The 13274-nt window shown below is 29.3% G+C and overlaps 1 protein-coding gene across 1 annotated transcript; it reads left to right on the top strand.

The window, feature by feature from the left end:
* The first annotated feature begins 5829 nt into the window (after positions 1-5829).
* On the top strand, positions 5830-11689 carry LOC137816710 (phospholipid hydroperoxide glutathione peroxidase, chloroplastic). Its single transcript, XM_068619981.2, has 6 exons — positions 5830-6222; positions 6463-6539; positions 6723-6784; positions 7313-7431; positions 7513-7680; positions 11321-11689. Exons 1-6 carry the CDS (start codon positions 5866-5868, stop codon positions 11348-11350), a joined length of 813 nt encoding a protein of 270 aa, XP_068476082.1. The 5' UTR covers positions 5830-5865; the 3' UTR covers positions 11351-11689.
* The last annotated feature ends 1585 nt before the right edge of the window (positions 11690-13274 follow it).

Here is a 13274-nt window from a genome sequence, read left to right as displayed (position 1 = left end):
AGATAATAGAATGTGACTGAAAGAGAAATTTCACTAAAAATTAGTTTTTTCAAAACATAAAATTTATTACAAGGCTACTGACACCTGTCCTTAACTATGACAAAACAATTTCTGTTTTATAGATTAAATATGAATAAAGCAGTTTTGATATAAATTAGAAGATATATATTAAAAAGTAAAATTGTAAAAAAATAATCACCTTAATATGTAACTATTGATACAACTAGTTTTGCTGTCTCTGTTGTTTTGGTGTCATCTTGTTGTCATTTTCTTGATTTTGTTCTCCTTAAAAAAAAAGCAGTGTCTGCTATTTACTGTTCTTAAAAACAAGACTTAGATAGTCAAGATCAGACACCAACCTTCATTTCAATCAAATTGATAATTTCCAGAATTTACAAAGAAGTCATTGACGAAGAAAAAATCTCTGCACAAGACAGTGACATGTAAGAATATGTAAATATATTTATTATGCAGAGAGTAAATAATAGATTTTTTTGGAGTGGAGAAAGATAGAGATGATGTAGAAGTGAGGAATAGAATAGAATTAGAAATAAACAAAAGCAAAATTTAAAATTGTGGTACACATAGTAAATGATATGTGGTATGAGTAGTTGCTATGGGTGTAGTTGGTTGTTGTTGTTGATGAAGGACAATGACTTTTCTTCTCTAAGTCAAAGTCTTTGCCAAGCTAAGCTAAGCTGGATTCAAACATCCATAAAAAAAAAATTATTTTCCAAGTAAAAATCATTTATTTTGTTCTATGTAATGATTTAATTCTGGGTTTAGGGTTAAAGTCTTTGTAAGTGTGAAGTTGTGGATCACCTTGTTGTTTTTTGTTGAATGGTTAGGGCTTGAAGATATTTTTCTATTTTTTTTGGAATTGATGAGCTTTGATTATGTGAGTCAATCCAGTGATTATAGGAAGATATTTTGTGGAAAGAATTTGTGCAAATTCTTCAAGCTTTTACATATATGGGAAGCTATGCAAGTTATTGCATTATACTACTAAAATAATATCTTCACTAGATCCTCCAACTTTATTTTGCTCATTTGAAAGCTTCTCCTTAAGTTGAATCAGATTTTTTTTTAGTTTTGGAAAAGAGTATTCCTGAATAAATTTTAATTGTTATAAACAAATTATTTTATAATGATAAATTTTATTATGAAATATTTTAGAATAAATAATTTAAAGCAGTCAAAAATTAATTTTAAATTTTACATTCTAAATGTATTTAGAAATCCACATTTCAAAATATTTTTTTATTGGAAATGTTATTATGGATAATAATTTTTTTTAAAATATATCAAAATTTCAAAGGTTATTTTCTTTATTTTCATTACAATAAGATGTGGAAGAAAAAAAAAATGAAAGTGTACAAAGTAAAAGCTTAAGGAATGTTCTCTTCCAATTTGCAAACAATAAAAACAAATTCTTCCTCCACCTCAGTACCTTTTTTCATGTACCTTCCGTATTGTGAAAAGTCGATTTTAACATTTTTAAAAAAAAGTTAAATAATCTTAAAGGAAACATAATTTTATTTTTTTAAATAATCTTAGATGCATCTTGCACCGTTATTCCTCCATTCCATACGCAATATTTTCATTCTTCTTCAACTGTAACATTTGAGAAAACAATTATATCATTTGAGCGTATGTGAGAGAATTGGGAAGAAGATTCATTGTATTCGACATTTCTCAGTGTGAAATAATTTTTTTTAGTGTTGTACCCCATTTTTTCCACCTTGCTGATTTTTATTTGTGGGTTATGTGGCTTCCAAAAAAATGAAAAAAAAAGTGACAAAACCACAACCACCACTAATAAAAACACCACAAAACTTATCTCAACCACCAATTTTCACCATCAACCACCACAAGAAACCATCACAAGCAACTACCGTCACTTGAAAATGAAGAAGATACACACTCTCCACCATACTCAGAAGGGTATTGTTGAAATTAAAAAAAAATATGGTAGTGAAGGGAGAATTTGTCAATAATAAATATGCTAATTGGGTTTAATGATTCTGTCTGCCAAATTCTTTGCACCTCCATATTTTCCACCTGTACCTCCATACTTGTTTTAATTCTAAAAATTTCCTTTTGAGTATGGCGAAAAATATGATGCCTTCCTTTTCATTTTCAAGTGGTGGTAGTTGTTTGTGGTGACTACTGGTGATTGAGATAAGTTTTGTAGTGTTTTTACTAGTGGTGGTTGTATTTTTTTTAGAAGCTACAAAACCTAGAAAAAAAATCAGCAAAGTGCAAAAAGGAGTACAAAAAAAGAATTATCTTCACACTGTGAATGTTGAATACAATGAATCTTCTCGTCAACTTTTTTTTATGCACTAAAATATGAAACTGTTCTCTCAAACACTATGACTAAAGATGAAAGTGTTATAATTGAGAAGGAGGTATGCACAAAAAAAAAAAGGTATAGACTATCATAATACAATTGAGATTATGCATCATTTAGGTTATTAATTTTTTAAAAAAAATTAAAAACAAATTTTTACAATGTTCAATAAAAAGACATAGAGGTGTAAGAAAAATTTACCTTCTTCCCACAAACCTTCAGGAAAAACAACAGCTTGCATAGGCCCTCATTTATATGGGATAACTTTAACTAAGTAGAGTTCCATACAAACCACAAACTACATTTTTAGGTTTCTGTCACATAGTGTTTTATGAACTTGTGTGGAAGACAGTGCACTATACTGTTATTGTTGTTTAGGTGTGTGTAATGAGTTTTTGACACGTAGTATTAGGTTAGCTTAGGTGGAAGTGTTATGATGGTGGAACAATAAGATAGATTTAAGTTTTTAGTAATTTATATGGGTAATGGTGTTACATAGTATTGATTTGACTTGTGTGGAAGATGATGTTCTGCTATTCTGGAAATGCTAAGGTGAATATAAGTTGATGGAGTTGTAACCTTAAATTTTGTTCATGGAGAATTTTCAATCTAATTTTCGTTTTCTTAACCCTATTCAAATTTATGCATTAAACTTATAAGGAGTGACTTAGTTTAGTGGCTTATAAATATAGTTTTAATTTTAGTATTTTATATATTTGACACTTTTAAATTTTTGTACATCTAGAATGAAAAAGTTTTGATGCCCTAAAATATTTTCTGAAGATCCACTACAGCTTGTAAATATAATTTTTATTATTTGTCTTTTTAATAATATAATTAATTTTTATTATAGTTTTCTAAGTGTATTTTATTATTGATCTAACATATACCTAACATGACATATCGAACAAGTGTATTAAATAAATCGTTGATGTAAAAATGACACTTTAATGAATTATTTTATAACTAAGAATAAAAATAAAATATTAAATTAAAGATTTAATGACTTATTTTGTTTCATTTCAGCTTTATTTTATCATTATTGAAAATTTTAATTCGGTATATTTTTTGAATGACTTAAATGTATTTTTTTCTAATGTTATTAAGTTGTCACATCAATGAGGTGAATGTTGATAAGTTAATAAATAGATTAATTTTTAAGTTATTTTAATATTTTAATATTATATTTGAGAGGGTGACAGTTATTATTAGTTAAAACATGAGGTGACCTTTGAGGATGATTGTTCTGAGGATATTTCTGAAACATGTTTTATGGATTTTAGGTTTGTTTAAGTTCTTTCCAATCAAGCCGTTAATTAATTCTAACTCTCTTTCTATTATATATTAAGATCTTCATGTTCCTATTATTCTGAACAATAAATTTAAATTATAATCTTTATTAAAATATTATATTTGTAAGAAAAGTTATCAATTATAATAAATGAATATTTATATTATTTTTATCTAAGAGAGAAGAGATAATTTGTGATGGATGAAAAAAGTCATGCAAATGACAGGAAAAGAAAAAGAGTTTGGCAAAATACCATGTTTTACATCACATTAAAAAGATATTAAAGCCCATTAAAATTTGTCCTAAAAATAATCTACCAAATTTATATATTTTTGGATACCAGCAAAATTTGTATATACTTTTGAAAACCATCAAAATCATACTTAAAAAGTCCTTTTTTTTGTATATATCTATAGTATGAGTAAAAAATGAAAAAGAAAAACAAAGGTTTCAATATAATTTTGATTTCCTATTTTATTTATTCCTTAATTTATCTCTTTTTTAAAATAGAAGCATTTGATAATTTTTTTTTGAAAATTCTATAATTTTGTTCAAATTCTCAAATTTATCTATATTTTTTAATTTTATTTTGGCTTCATTAAAAAACACACACACATATAATTAAAATATAAGAAATTAATATAAAAAAACATTGTCGGTTTTTTATAATAAGAAAATTAAATGTCTCTATTTTATTTTTAAATAGGGAGATCAAACTTGTAGATAGAATAAAATAGAAAAAAAAAATTGTTTATAAAAATAGTAAATTGATAGCAAACAAAATAATATTTGTTTATAAGAGTGATAAATGAAGACAAATAAGAGTGTGTGGTGAGTGATGAACCACACAAAACAATTTCCTCCAAATCTTGACTTGAGGTTTCAAACCTTCCACCTCCTCACATCTCACACATCTTAATTATCTTAATGTTTTCACATTTTAAACTAATATAGAAAAAAATGTTTCATTGGATAAAGGCAAAAATAGGGTAGACAAAAAAAAATAGAGGAAAAGAGGATGTGTAGAAACCATGAAAAATGAATAAGGTTAATTTTGATACTTTATCAATTCAAAAATATTATTCAATTGATGGCAGATGATTGTTGTTACTTGAGGTATCAGTCTAGCTGAGATGTCAAGTTACATAATGATGCCTAACATGAAAACTTTTATAAAAAAAAATACTATTCAATTATCTGTTTGTGTAAATTAAATAATATTTTGATAAAATCATGATTATCTTATTTGTAGAAAATATTAAATATATTAATTAAAAAAGTGTGCTTCAAAATAATATAATGTTTATAATTAATATTTATACATTTGACTCTAAGTTTATAATTAATAATAATAACTGAAAAGGTATCAATAGAATGTTAAATATTTAAAAATATAAAAAAAATTATAGAAACTAAAATAACAGGGAGCAATTTATATTTAAAATCAATTATTTTATGTGAATTTTAAATTATGCAAGGTTAGATAAAAAGTTATGATTATTTTTTTATATTACATATAATTTTAATATATTATATTATTATTCTAAAAGTTAAAACATATATTATCATTTTTATCTTTAAAGATAAAATCTCGGTTTTTGATATGCTAAAATAATGTAATACTTAAGATATAGAAAATAAATTATAAACTCTATTCTTTTTATAGATAAACCTGTTTTCTCTTTTTACATGTATATAAAATGTCTAATATTTAAGTCAATACATCTCTATTTTTAATATATCACTAAAATAATGTAATAAAAAAAGAATATTTGTATCTATTTAATTAATTGATTTTCTATTTTTTTGTGTTATGAATTAAAACTTATTCTTTGTTAAATAGACAAAATTTTATAATTTTTTTAAAATTTAAGATGATTAATGTTAAATTCTCAAAATCCCAACAGTGTTAATTATTGTTTCCAATGATAAATAATAGTTTAGTTTAACTTATTTTCGTTTCTACATTTAAACTACTTTTTTCACATAAATGTATGATATTTTTTGAATTTGTACAATTATAACATTTAAAATGTGTTTCTAGAACTGTAAAAGTTTTACTTAGTACTGATACTTAATATTATGACATAAAATATACTTATGAAAATAAAATAAAATAAATCTAAATTATGACATTCAAATAATTGTCATTTATATATTCTTCACTAACACAAATTTATACACATACTATTCTTTCTTTCTTTCTTTTTTTCCTTTAAGAATGTTTGAGGTTTCACACATCTCCATGAGACACAACTTATCTTCCATATTTCAATTGAAGAAAGGATCAAACTTGAGAACTCTCTTCACTTCCCAATCACCAAAAATGTCCTCCATGGCTTTCTCCACCACCTTCTTCACTTCTCTCCATGATTTCACTCATACCAGAACAAACCCACCAAATTCTCCCTCTTTTCCTTTCATCAAATCCTCCCTTGCTTCCTCCAACTCAACCTTTTTCCATCCAACCCTTTCCCTGCAAACCTTATCAACTTTTCCCAGGTTCATAAAGCCTAGGTCTTTTTCAGTTCATGCAAGAGCTGCCACAGAAAAAACCATTTATGATTTTACCGTCAAGGTACCATGTTTAATTTCAATTTCCACAACCCTTTCACTTGAAAATAATTGGGTCAACCTTGGAATTTGAATTTGAGAAGTGGGGTGTCTATAAAAAAATTTAACGTGACAATTTGTTTTTATGGATAGTTTTACTGAATGGAGATACCCTTTTGAGATTTAGATAAGAAAGGTCTTATATTTTATTATTTTTACTTGTTATGTGCTCAGGGTATATATTATATTATATTTTATGATGCAGGATATTGACAGAAAGGATGTCCCTCTTAACAAATTTAAGGGGAAGGTTCTATTGATTGTCAATGTTGCTTCACGATGGTATGAGTTATGCACTGTTCAAGCAAGATATGTTGCTCAATATGTCTGATGAAACCTTAGTTTTCTTCATTAGTTTTTCTTACAATTTTCTATATCATAAAACCAAATTGGTTATAGCTAACAGCTGTGTCAAACTTTCTTGTCTGTTATGATACCCTTTAATAAATTTCCTTCCTATGGCAGTGGTTTGACGTCATCGAATTACTCGGAGCTGTCTCGTTTGTATGAAAAGTATAAGAATCAAGGTATGTTTTGTACAGATGCGTGTTATGTGTGTATGTTCTTTATATTTCTGAGAATGACGATTGGTCATGTTTTACTTGGTGTTTGCTTATGTATCTTCTTGGTTCTGAATCTATCTACTTGTGCAAATCATTCTATTTTTGTTGAGTACTGTATAAAACTAGGAAAGAAGTATGTCCCTCCTGCCTACGTGATAGAGTGCCTATTGTAGCTGCTCCATTTTTGTTTCAATCTGTCATTCTTTTATCTCTATCTACCAAGCACGCCTTAAGTTTCTTATTAAATGTTACTCTATGGTGGAACATGGGTCAGTGTTGGTCTTATAATTTCTGGTCTCTTAATGCTTGAAGAACTTTGGTGATTTTGTTTTTGGAAAATTGAAATACTTCCAATGCTTATGTTCAAAAGTGATTTTTATTCAATTTTATATTTTGTTGTTTTTTATGAATATGGTCCTAAGCTTTTTAGTTTTAAATTAATATGTTTTCTCAGCAACACACATCTAGTGCCCTTATGCTGCTTCTTTTCAGGTTTGGAGGTTCTGGCTTTCCCCTGTAATCAATTTGGTATGCAAGAGCCTGGATCAAATGAAGAAATTAAGCAGTTTGCTTGCACTCGATACAAAGCAGAATTTCCAATTTTTGACAAGGTTTGATAATGTTTCTTCAGTCAGCAGTTCAGAACAGTTTTAAAGTACAAGTAAACAAAGTAATTAAGTTCTGTAAAACAGGTGGATGTCAATGGACCATTTACGGCTCCAGTGTACCAGTTTCTGAAATCAAGTGCTGGAGGCTTTCTGGGTGATCTTATAAAGTGGAATTTTGAGAAATTCTTGGTTGATAAGAATGGTAAAGTTATTGAAAGATACCCACCAACAACGTCGCCTTTCCAAATTGAGGTATGTTAAGCTTTCCCCCAAAAGGAAATGTCTAGGTTCTAATCGTTACAATAGAAATGAATTAGCCAGTGAAGTTTGTCATTGTGCTTTGGGATTTGCTACACAAGATTGATGGTAAGAGTTATAGAGTAAGTGTTAATATTGGGAAATTTAGCACTGAAAATTCAGTGTTAAAACTTTTACATCCTGTTTGATAGCGTTGAAGAGAGGAGGAAGGTAGGGTAGAGCAAAGAAATGAAGAGATGTTGGGAAACATGCCCTGTTTGGTTTAGTGAAACTAGATAGGCAAGAAATAAAAAGGTGCAAATCTCGCACCTTTTTGTTTGTTCACAAAATAAATCATGACAAGGATGGCAACATAATTGATTATTGTTGTATTTCGTGACCCAATTTGCTCTTTCTCTTTAGTTCCTTATATCACTATGTCGAACAAGAAGAGTAATTTCCTTCGATGTTTTTATATATTTTATTATTTATAAAAATGTGTTAGTATAAGTATTAAATATAGGTAGTTGTTTTGGAAAATTGCTATATGTTGTACCTATCTCTGTACCTAGGACTCTAGTTTTATTTCTGGTTTTTTATCTTTGCTCTTCCCTCTACTCATTTTATGAGAACTCTATAAATACGAGAACATAAGAGAGGTGTAGTTTGCTGATAAAAAAAAAGAGAGGTGTGGTTAAGCTCTCTCAAGTATAGTCTCTTTTACTTATCTCAAGTTGGTATCAGATCGAGTTGATCCTAACTCGCCGTCTTTTGTCGCAATTTTCTTTGGTAACCACCAGATCTAGAGTAATTCTATTTTTTTCTGTCATTCATTCTGATATTTGGGGCCAAGTCATGTCACATCTTTTGGTTTTAATTATTTTTTACTTTCATTACGAATATTCCAGATGTACTTAGGTTTATTTTTACTTTTGTTATGATGATTCAGCTTGGCCCATTGCACTTTGAAAATGTACTCGTTCTACCCGTAATCCACTTCCTATTTATAATTTTCTTAGCTATCATAGGTTGTCTCCTTCCTATTGTTCTTTTATATCCTTTGTGTCTTCTATTACTATTCCCAAAAGTGTGAATGAAACACTTCATTATCTTGGATGGCAACAAGCCATGATTGCATAGATGTAGACTCTTGACCAAAATAGCACATGGGAGTTAGTTCCCCTTTCACGTGGGAAGGAGACATTTGGATGTCGATGTGTTTATGCCACTAAAGTTGGCCCCAATGGTGAAGTTGATTGTTCCAAAGCATGATTAGTTTCCAAAGAATACACTAAAATTTGTGGCCTTGATTATAGTGATACTTTTTCTCCAGTGACCAAAATGACAATTGTTCATCTTTTCTTTGCCATGACAACTATTCGTCACTGGCCACTCCATCATCTTGATATTAAAAATGCTTTTCTTCATGGAGATCTTGAAGATGAAGTCTACATGGAGCAACCTCTTGGGTTTGTTGCTCAAGGAGAGTCTAGTTTGGTTTGTAAGTTGTGTCGCTCTCTCTATGGTCTCAAGCAATGATCACGTGCTTGGTTTGGAAAATTTAGTCACATTGTTCAAACATTTGGGCTGAAACATAATGAAACAAATCATTCAGTTCTCTATTGTCATACCTCTTCTAGAATATCTCAGCTAAGGAACACTTGTGTAAACATTTTCAAACTAAGCATCCTGGAAGCTTCAAATATTTCTTGGGTATTGAAGTAACTCAGTCAAAAGAAGGTGTTTTAATCTCTCAAAGGAAATATGCTCTAGATATCCTTAAAGAGACAAATATGATTGAATTTAGACCAATGGATAATCCTATGGACCCAAATAAGAAATTAATGACAGGACAAGGTGAATCTTTCTATAATCCAAAAATAGAAAACTGGTTGAAAAAATTATTTATCTTACTATTACTAGACATGATATGTCTTTTGTAGTTGGTATTGTTAGTTAGTTCATGCATGCTCCTTTTACTGGCCATTGGAATGCTATCATCCATATCCCAAGATACCTTAGAAAGGCTCCAAGACAAGGTCTGCTATATGAAGATAAAGGAAACACCCAAATCTCTGGGTATTGTGATTCTGATTGAGCAGGATTCCTTACTGACAGACTCTCTACTACCGGATATTGTGTTTTTCTGGGAGGAAATATATTTTTTTGGAAAAATAAAAAATAAAATGTAGTTGTCTGATCAACTATTATGTCTCGCACCTATGAACTTGTCTGGGTGTAACAATTCTTTTAAGAAGTTAACTTTGTGCGATTGAGCAACTGAAGATGTATTGTGATAGCCAAATTGCTCTTCACATTGCTTCCAATCTAGTATTTCGTTAGAGGACTAAACACATAAATTGACTGTCATTTTATTCGTGAAAAGTTGTTGGCCAAGGAACTTTGTGTTGAGTTTGTCAGATCCAATGACCATCTTACAGATATATTAACAAAATCCTTAAGGGGACCTCAGATTGAATTTATTTGTTCCAAGCTTGGTACATACAATTTGTATGCCTCCAGCTTGATGAGAAGTGTTATAATAAGTATTAAATATACGTAATAAGTAGTTATATTGGAAAATTGCTATATGTTGTACCTATGAATTGTACCTAGGACTCGAGTTCTGGTTTTTTTTATCTTTGCTCTTCCCTCTACTCATTGTATCAAAATTCTATCAATATAAATACGAGAGCATAAGAGAGGTGAGGTTAAGGTCTCTCAAATATAGTCTCTTTTATCTATCTCAAGTGATTAATTATAATGAACTTTTTTTTGTTCTCTTTTCTTTTTCCACTCTATTTTTCATAGTATTTCTCTTAAACCAAAAAACACATATTTCCACTCTATTTATGTTCTATCCTTATCTCACCTACCTACTTTCACTCCCTCTGTTTCCTTCTTCTACCAAACAATAAATTAATGCTGAAAACTGGATATTTTAAGTGCCTAACGAAGTAATTTGTGCTTAATGTAGTCAGTAACCTTTTGCATGCTGAATGGTTTCAGCAGTTTACACTTACATTCATTGTAGGTAGGATTCTAACAAACTAGAGTAACTTATTTTCAGCACAGTTGAGTTTTGAAATAGGCCCTAGATCTTGATATATTTAAGGATACAATTTTCATTGGCTCACTTCTAAATGCCCGTAAATTTTGGCTCAAATGAAGCTTCTAACCATTGTTGTTGGAATTGCTCAAGTTGATAAGATTTGGTAAGCCAATGATTCGAATTATCTGAGGAATCACATATGGTTTTGAATTGTGTGATACATCTTGAATTGACATGATTCTGTATCACTAAAAATGCTCCAAGGCTTTTAAGAGCAGCAGAAAATGAGTTTGTTACTTGGTAGCTATAACTGTTAGTTTTAGTACTAGGTTTTCTTATAGCTTCTTGTAACTGCATCAAAATGGGCTGCATTCATTGAAGATATTAGGAGAGGAACTAAGCCAACACGGATGATTTACCCTGAGTTTTTACTCCAGATCAGCTTTCTACATTGGATTTTGAGAGTGAATTACAGTTAAAAAGAAACTATATATTTGTTCTTACTATATATAAGACAAGTTATACGTGTATGTTTGAGAATGGATACTAAATCTATCAAAAAGATTCTACGATTAACCTGTTTTTTTTGTTTTATTTTTTCAGAAGGATATTCAGAGGTTACTTGCTGCATGATGAGGTCTGCAACTCGGAACAGAAACAAGAACTGTACGTAGGAGCATAAAGCGAAAGATCATGCAGAAGGAGTTAATACGTAAAACTGATGAGGAGCTATAAATATAGCCATGTTAATTAGAATGGTGTCTATACTAAAGAAATGACCAGTTTAGTGAAGAAAAATTATAATTGGTTGGTCCAGAATGATTCATATTAGTATTTGTTCGTTCTGTTTTTGTGGAAAAATTCTCTGGCCATTTATATTATCTAAGTAATTTGCTGTCATATAAAAGCTTGTAACTTGTGTATCCGAACATGCGATAATTAATGAAGATGCTGCAGTATACTATTTTCTTTTTCCTGCTTTGGTCTAAAAATTAGGTTAACAGAATATTAAAATATAAATTAAGTCAAATTTATTTCTTTTCGTTAAAAAGATTATTGAAAGAGCGACAGAGGGAAGCAGTTGATACATGATCCACTTTAGTTTACATTTTTTGAGTGGAAATCTGGTTTCATGGGAGAGAAAAATGCAAATTATTGTTCTTAGGTCAAGTTCAATCATAGACGGTTGACTAAGCAGTGTTAACTTGTTTTGCTTGACCTCTTTGGATCCTTCATATGACAGTGCAAGAGTCTCCTACATCTCCTAGGCACTTTCATGGAATGAACCTTAGATTTTGTGCTCTTTCTGAAAGAGCACATATCAATACATTTAGCTAATATCTATATCTTTGATCTCCTAGGCACTTGTCATGGAATGAACCTTAGAGATTTTGTCCTATGAAAGAGCACATGTCAATATATTTATAGCTAATATCTATATCTTTGATCTTCAATCCAGACATCCTATTGCAACAACTTTCCAACATCATAAAAAAAATCTAGATTATTGAACTCCACAAAGGCAATCATCTTCAATTTTCAGAGTTCATACTTTTCTACCTTAAAGAGTGGGTAAATGATTGGGAACTTATCCTTCAAAAAGTCCACTAAAGATAACCGGAAAGCTTAGTTTTGATACCAACTATTGAAACAATTGACTTTAGAAGGGGGATTGAAACAATTGACTTTAGAAGGGGGATTTTGTAGACTCTCTTTTCTAACAAACTAGACGAGACTCTCTAGCACAAACAAAACAAAGAAAGAGAGATTTATATTAGTTCATCACAAAATGTGGATTACATCTAGTTTTCTCTTAAGCAAACAACTTACAAGGTTTCAATGATAAAAAAATAATTAATGCATACAGTACACCAACCTCTTCATGTTACAAACTAATACACCATCACTCAAGATAACAAAGAAACACTTTCAAAAACATCATAATTAAAGCTTACCAGGGTAAGCTTTTACATAACAAAGAATTATATAACTTTTCTCACAACTCAGTACATTAGATGCTCTACTTAGTAAATAAGAACAATGAATCTTTTATGAACATGTGTTGTATGTGGCTTGTGTATCTTTAGCATTTCCTTTGTTCTCATTATATAAGCTTCAAAAGATGATCATTGATCTTCAACTTTGCTTTAACATCTTAAAAGCATGCCTTCATCTTTATTGCAATTAACGCTCGAAAAGGAAACTTATGATGTAATTGATTTTTTACGTCTTGTGCTTTAATATACTTATATAAATAATTCAAACATATTTAAAATATATTGTAATAAAAACAGATTAATTAGAATTAACCATAGTCATATAAATGAAAAACATTTTTAACAAAAACCTCTTTTGAATATTAAGTTTCCAATTCTTTTCAAACTTATATATTTAAAATATTGAAGTCAATCTTAGATTCTAAATCATTTTAACAAAATTAACACAAAGTTCATTATTGATTAATGAACATTAAATACAGAGAAATCATAATTATATCAATTCAAAATTAACAACTCTTGATAGGCTTAACTTGATAGATAATAAACTTATCTAATGC

The sequence above is a fragment of the Phaseolus vulgaris genome, chromosome 1 (genome assembly GCF_051622355.1).
Source record: "Phaseolus vulgaris cultivar YP4 chromosome 1, ASM5162235v1, whole genome shotgun sequence".
NCBI classification, from domain to species: Eukaryota; Viridiplantae; Streptophyta; class Magnoliopsida; order Fabales; family Fabaceae; genus Phaseolus; species Phaseolus vulgaris.
This window is presented reverse-complemented; position numbering and strand designations above follow the sequence as displayed.

Excerpts from the sequence above, each read along its gene's own strand:
- LOC137816710 (XM_068619981.2), top strand. The coding sequence starts at position 5,866 with ATGTTTGAGGTTTCACACATCTCCATGAGACACAACTTATCTTCCATA. Across the intron at positions 7,432-7,512 it reads AATTTCCAATTTTTGACAAG|GTGGATGTCAATGGACCATT; the intron begins GTTTGATAATGT and ends TCTGTAAAACAG. Across the intron at positions 7,681-11,320 it reads CGTCGCCTTTCCAAATTGAG|AAGGATATTCAGAGGTTACT; the intron begins GTATGTTAAGCT and ends TTATTTTTTCAG.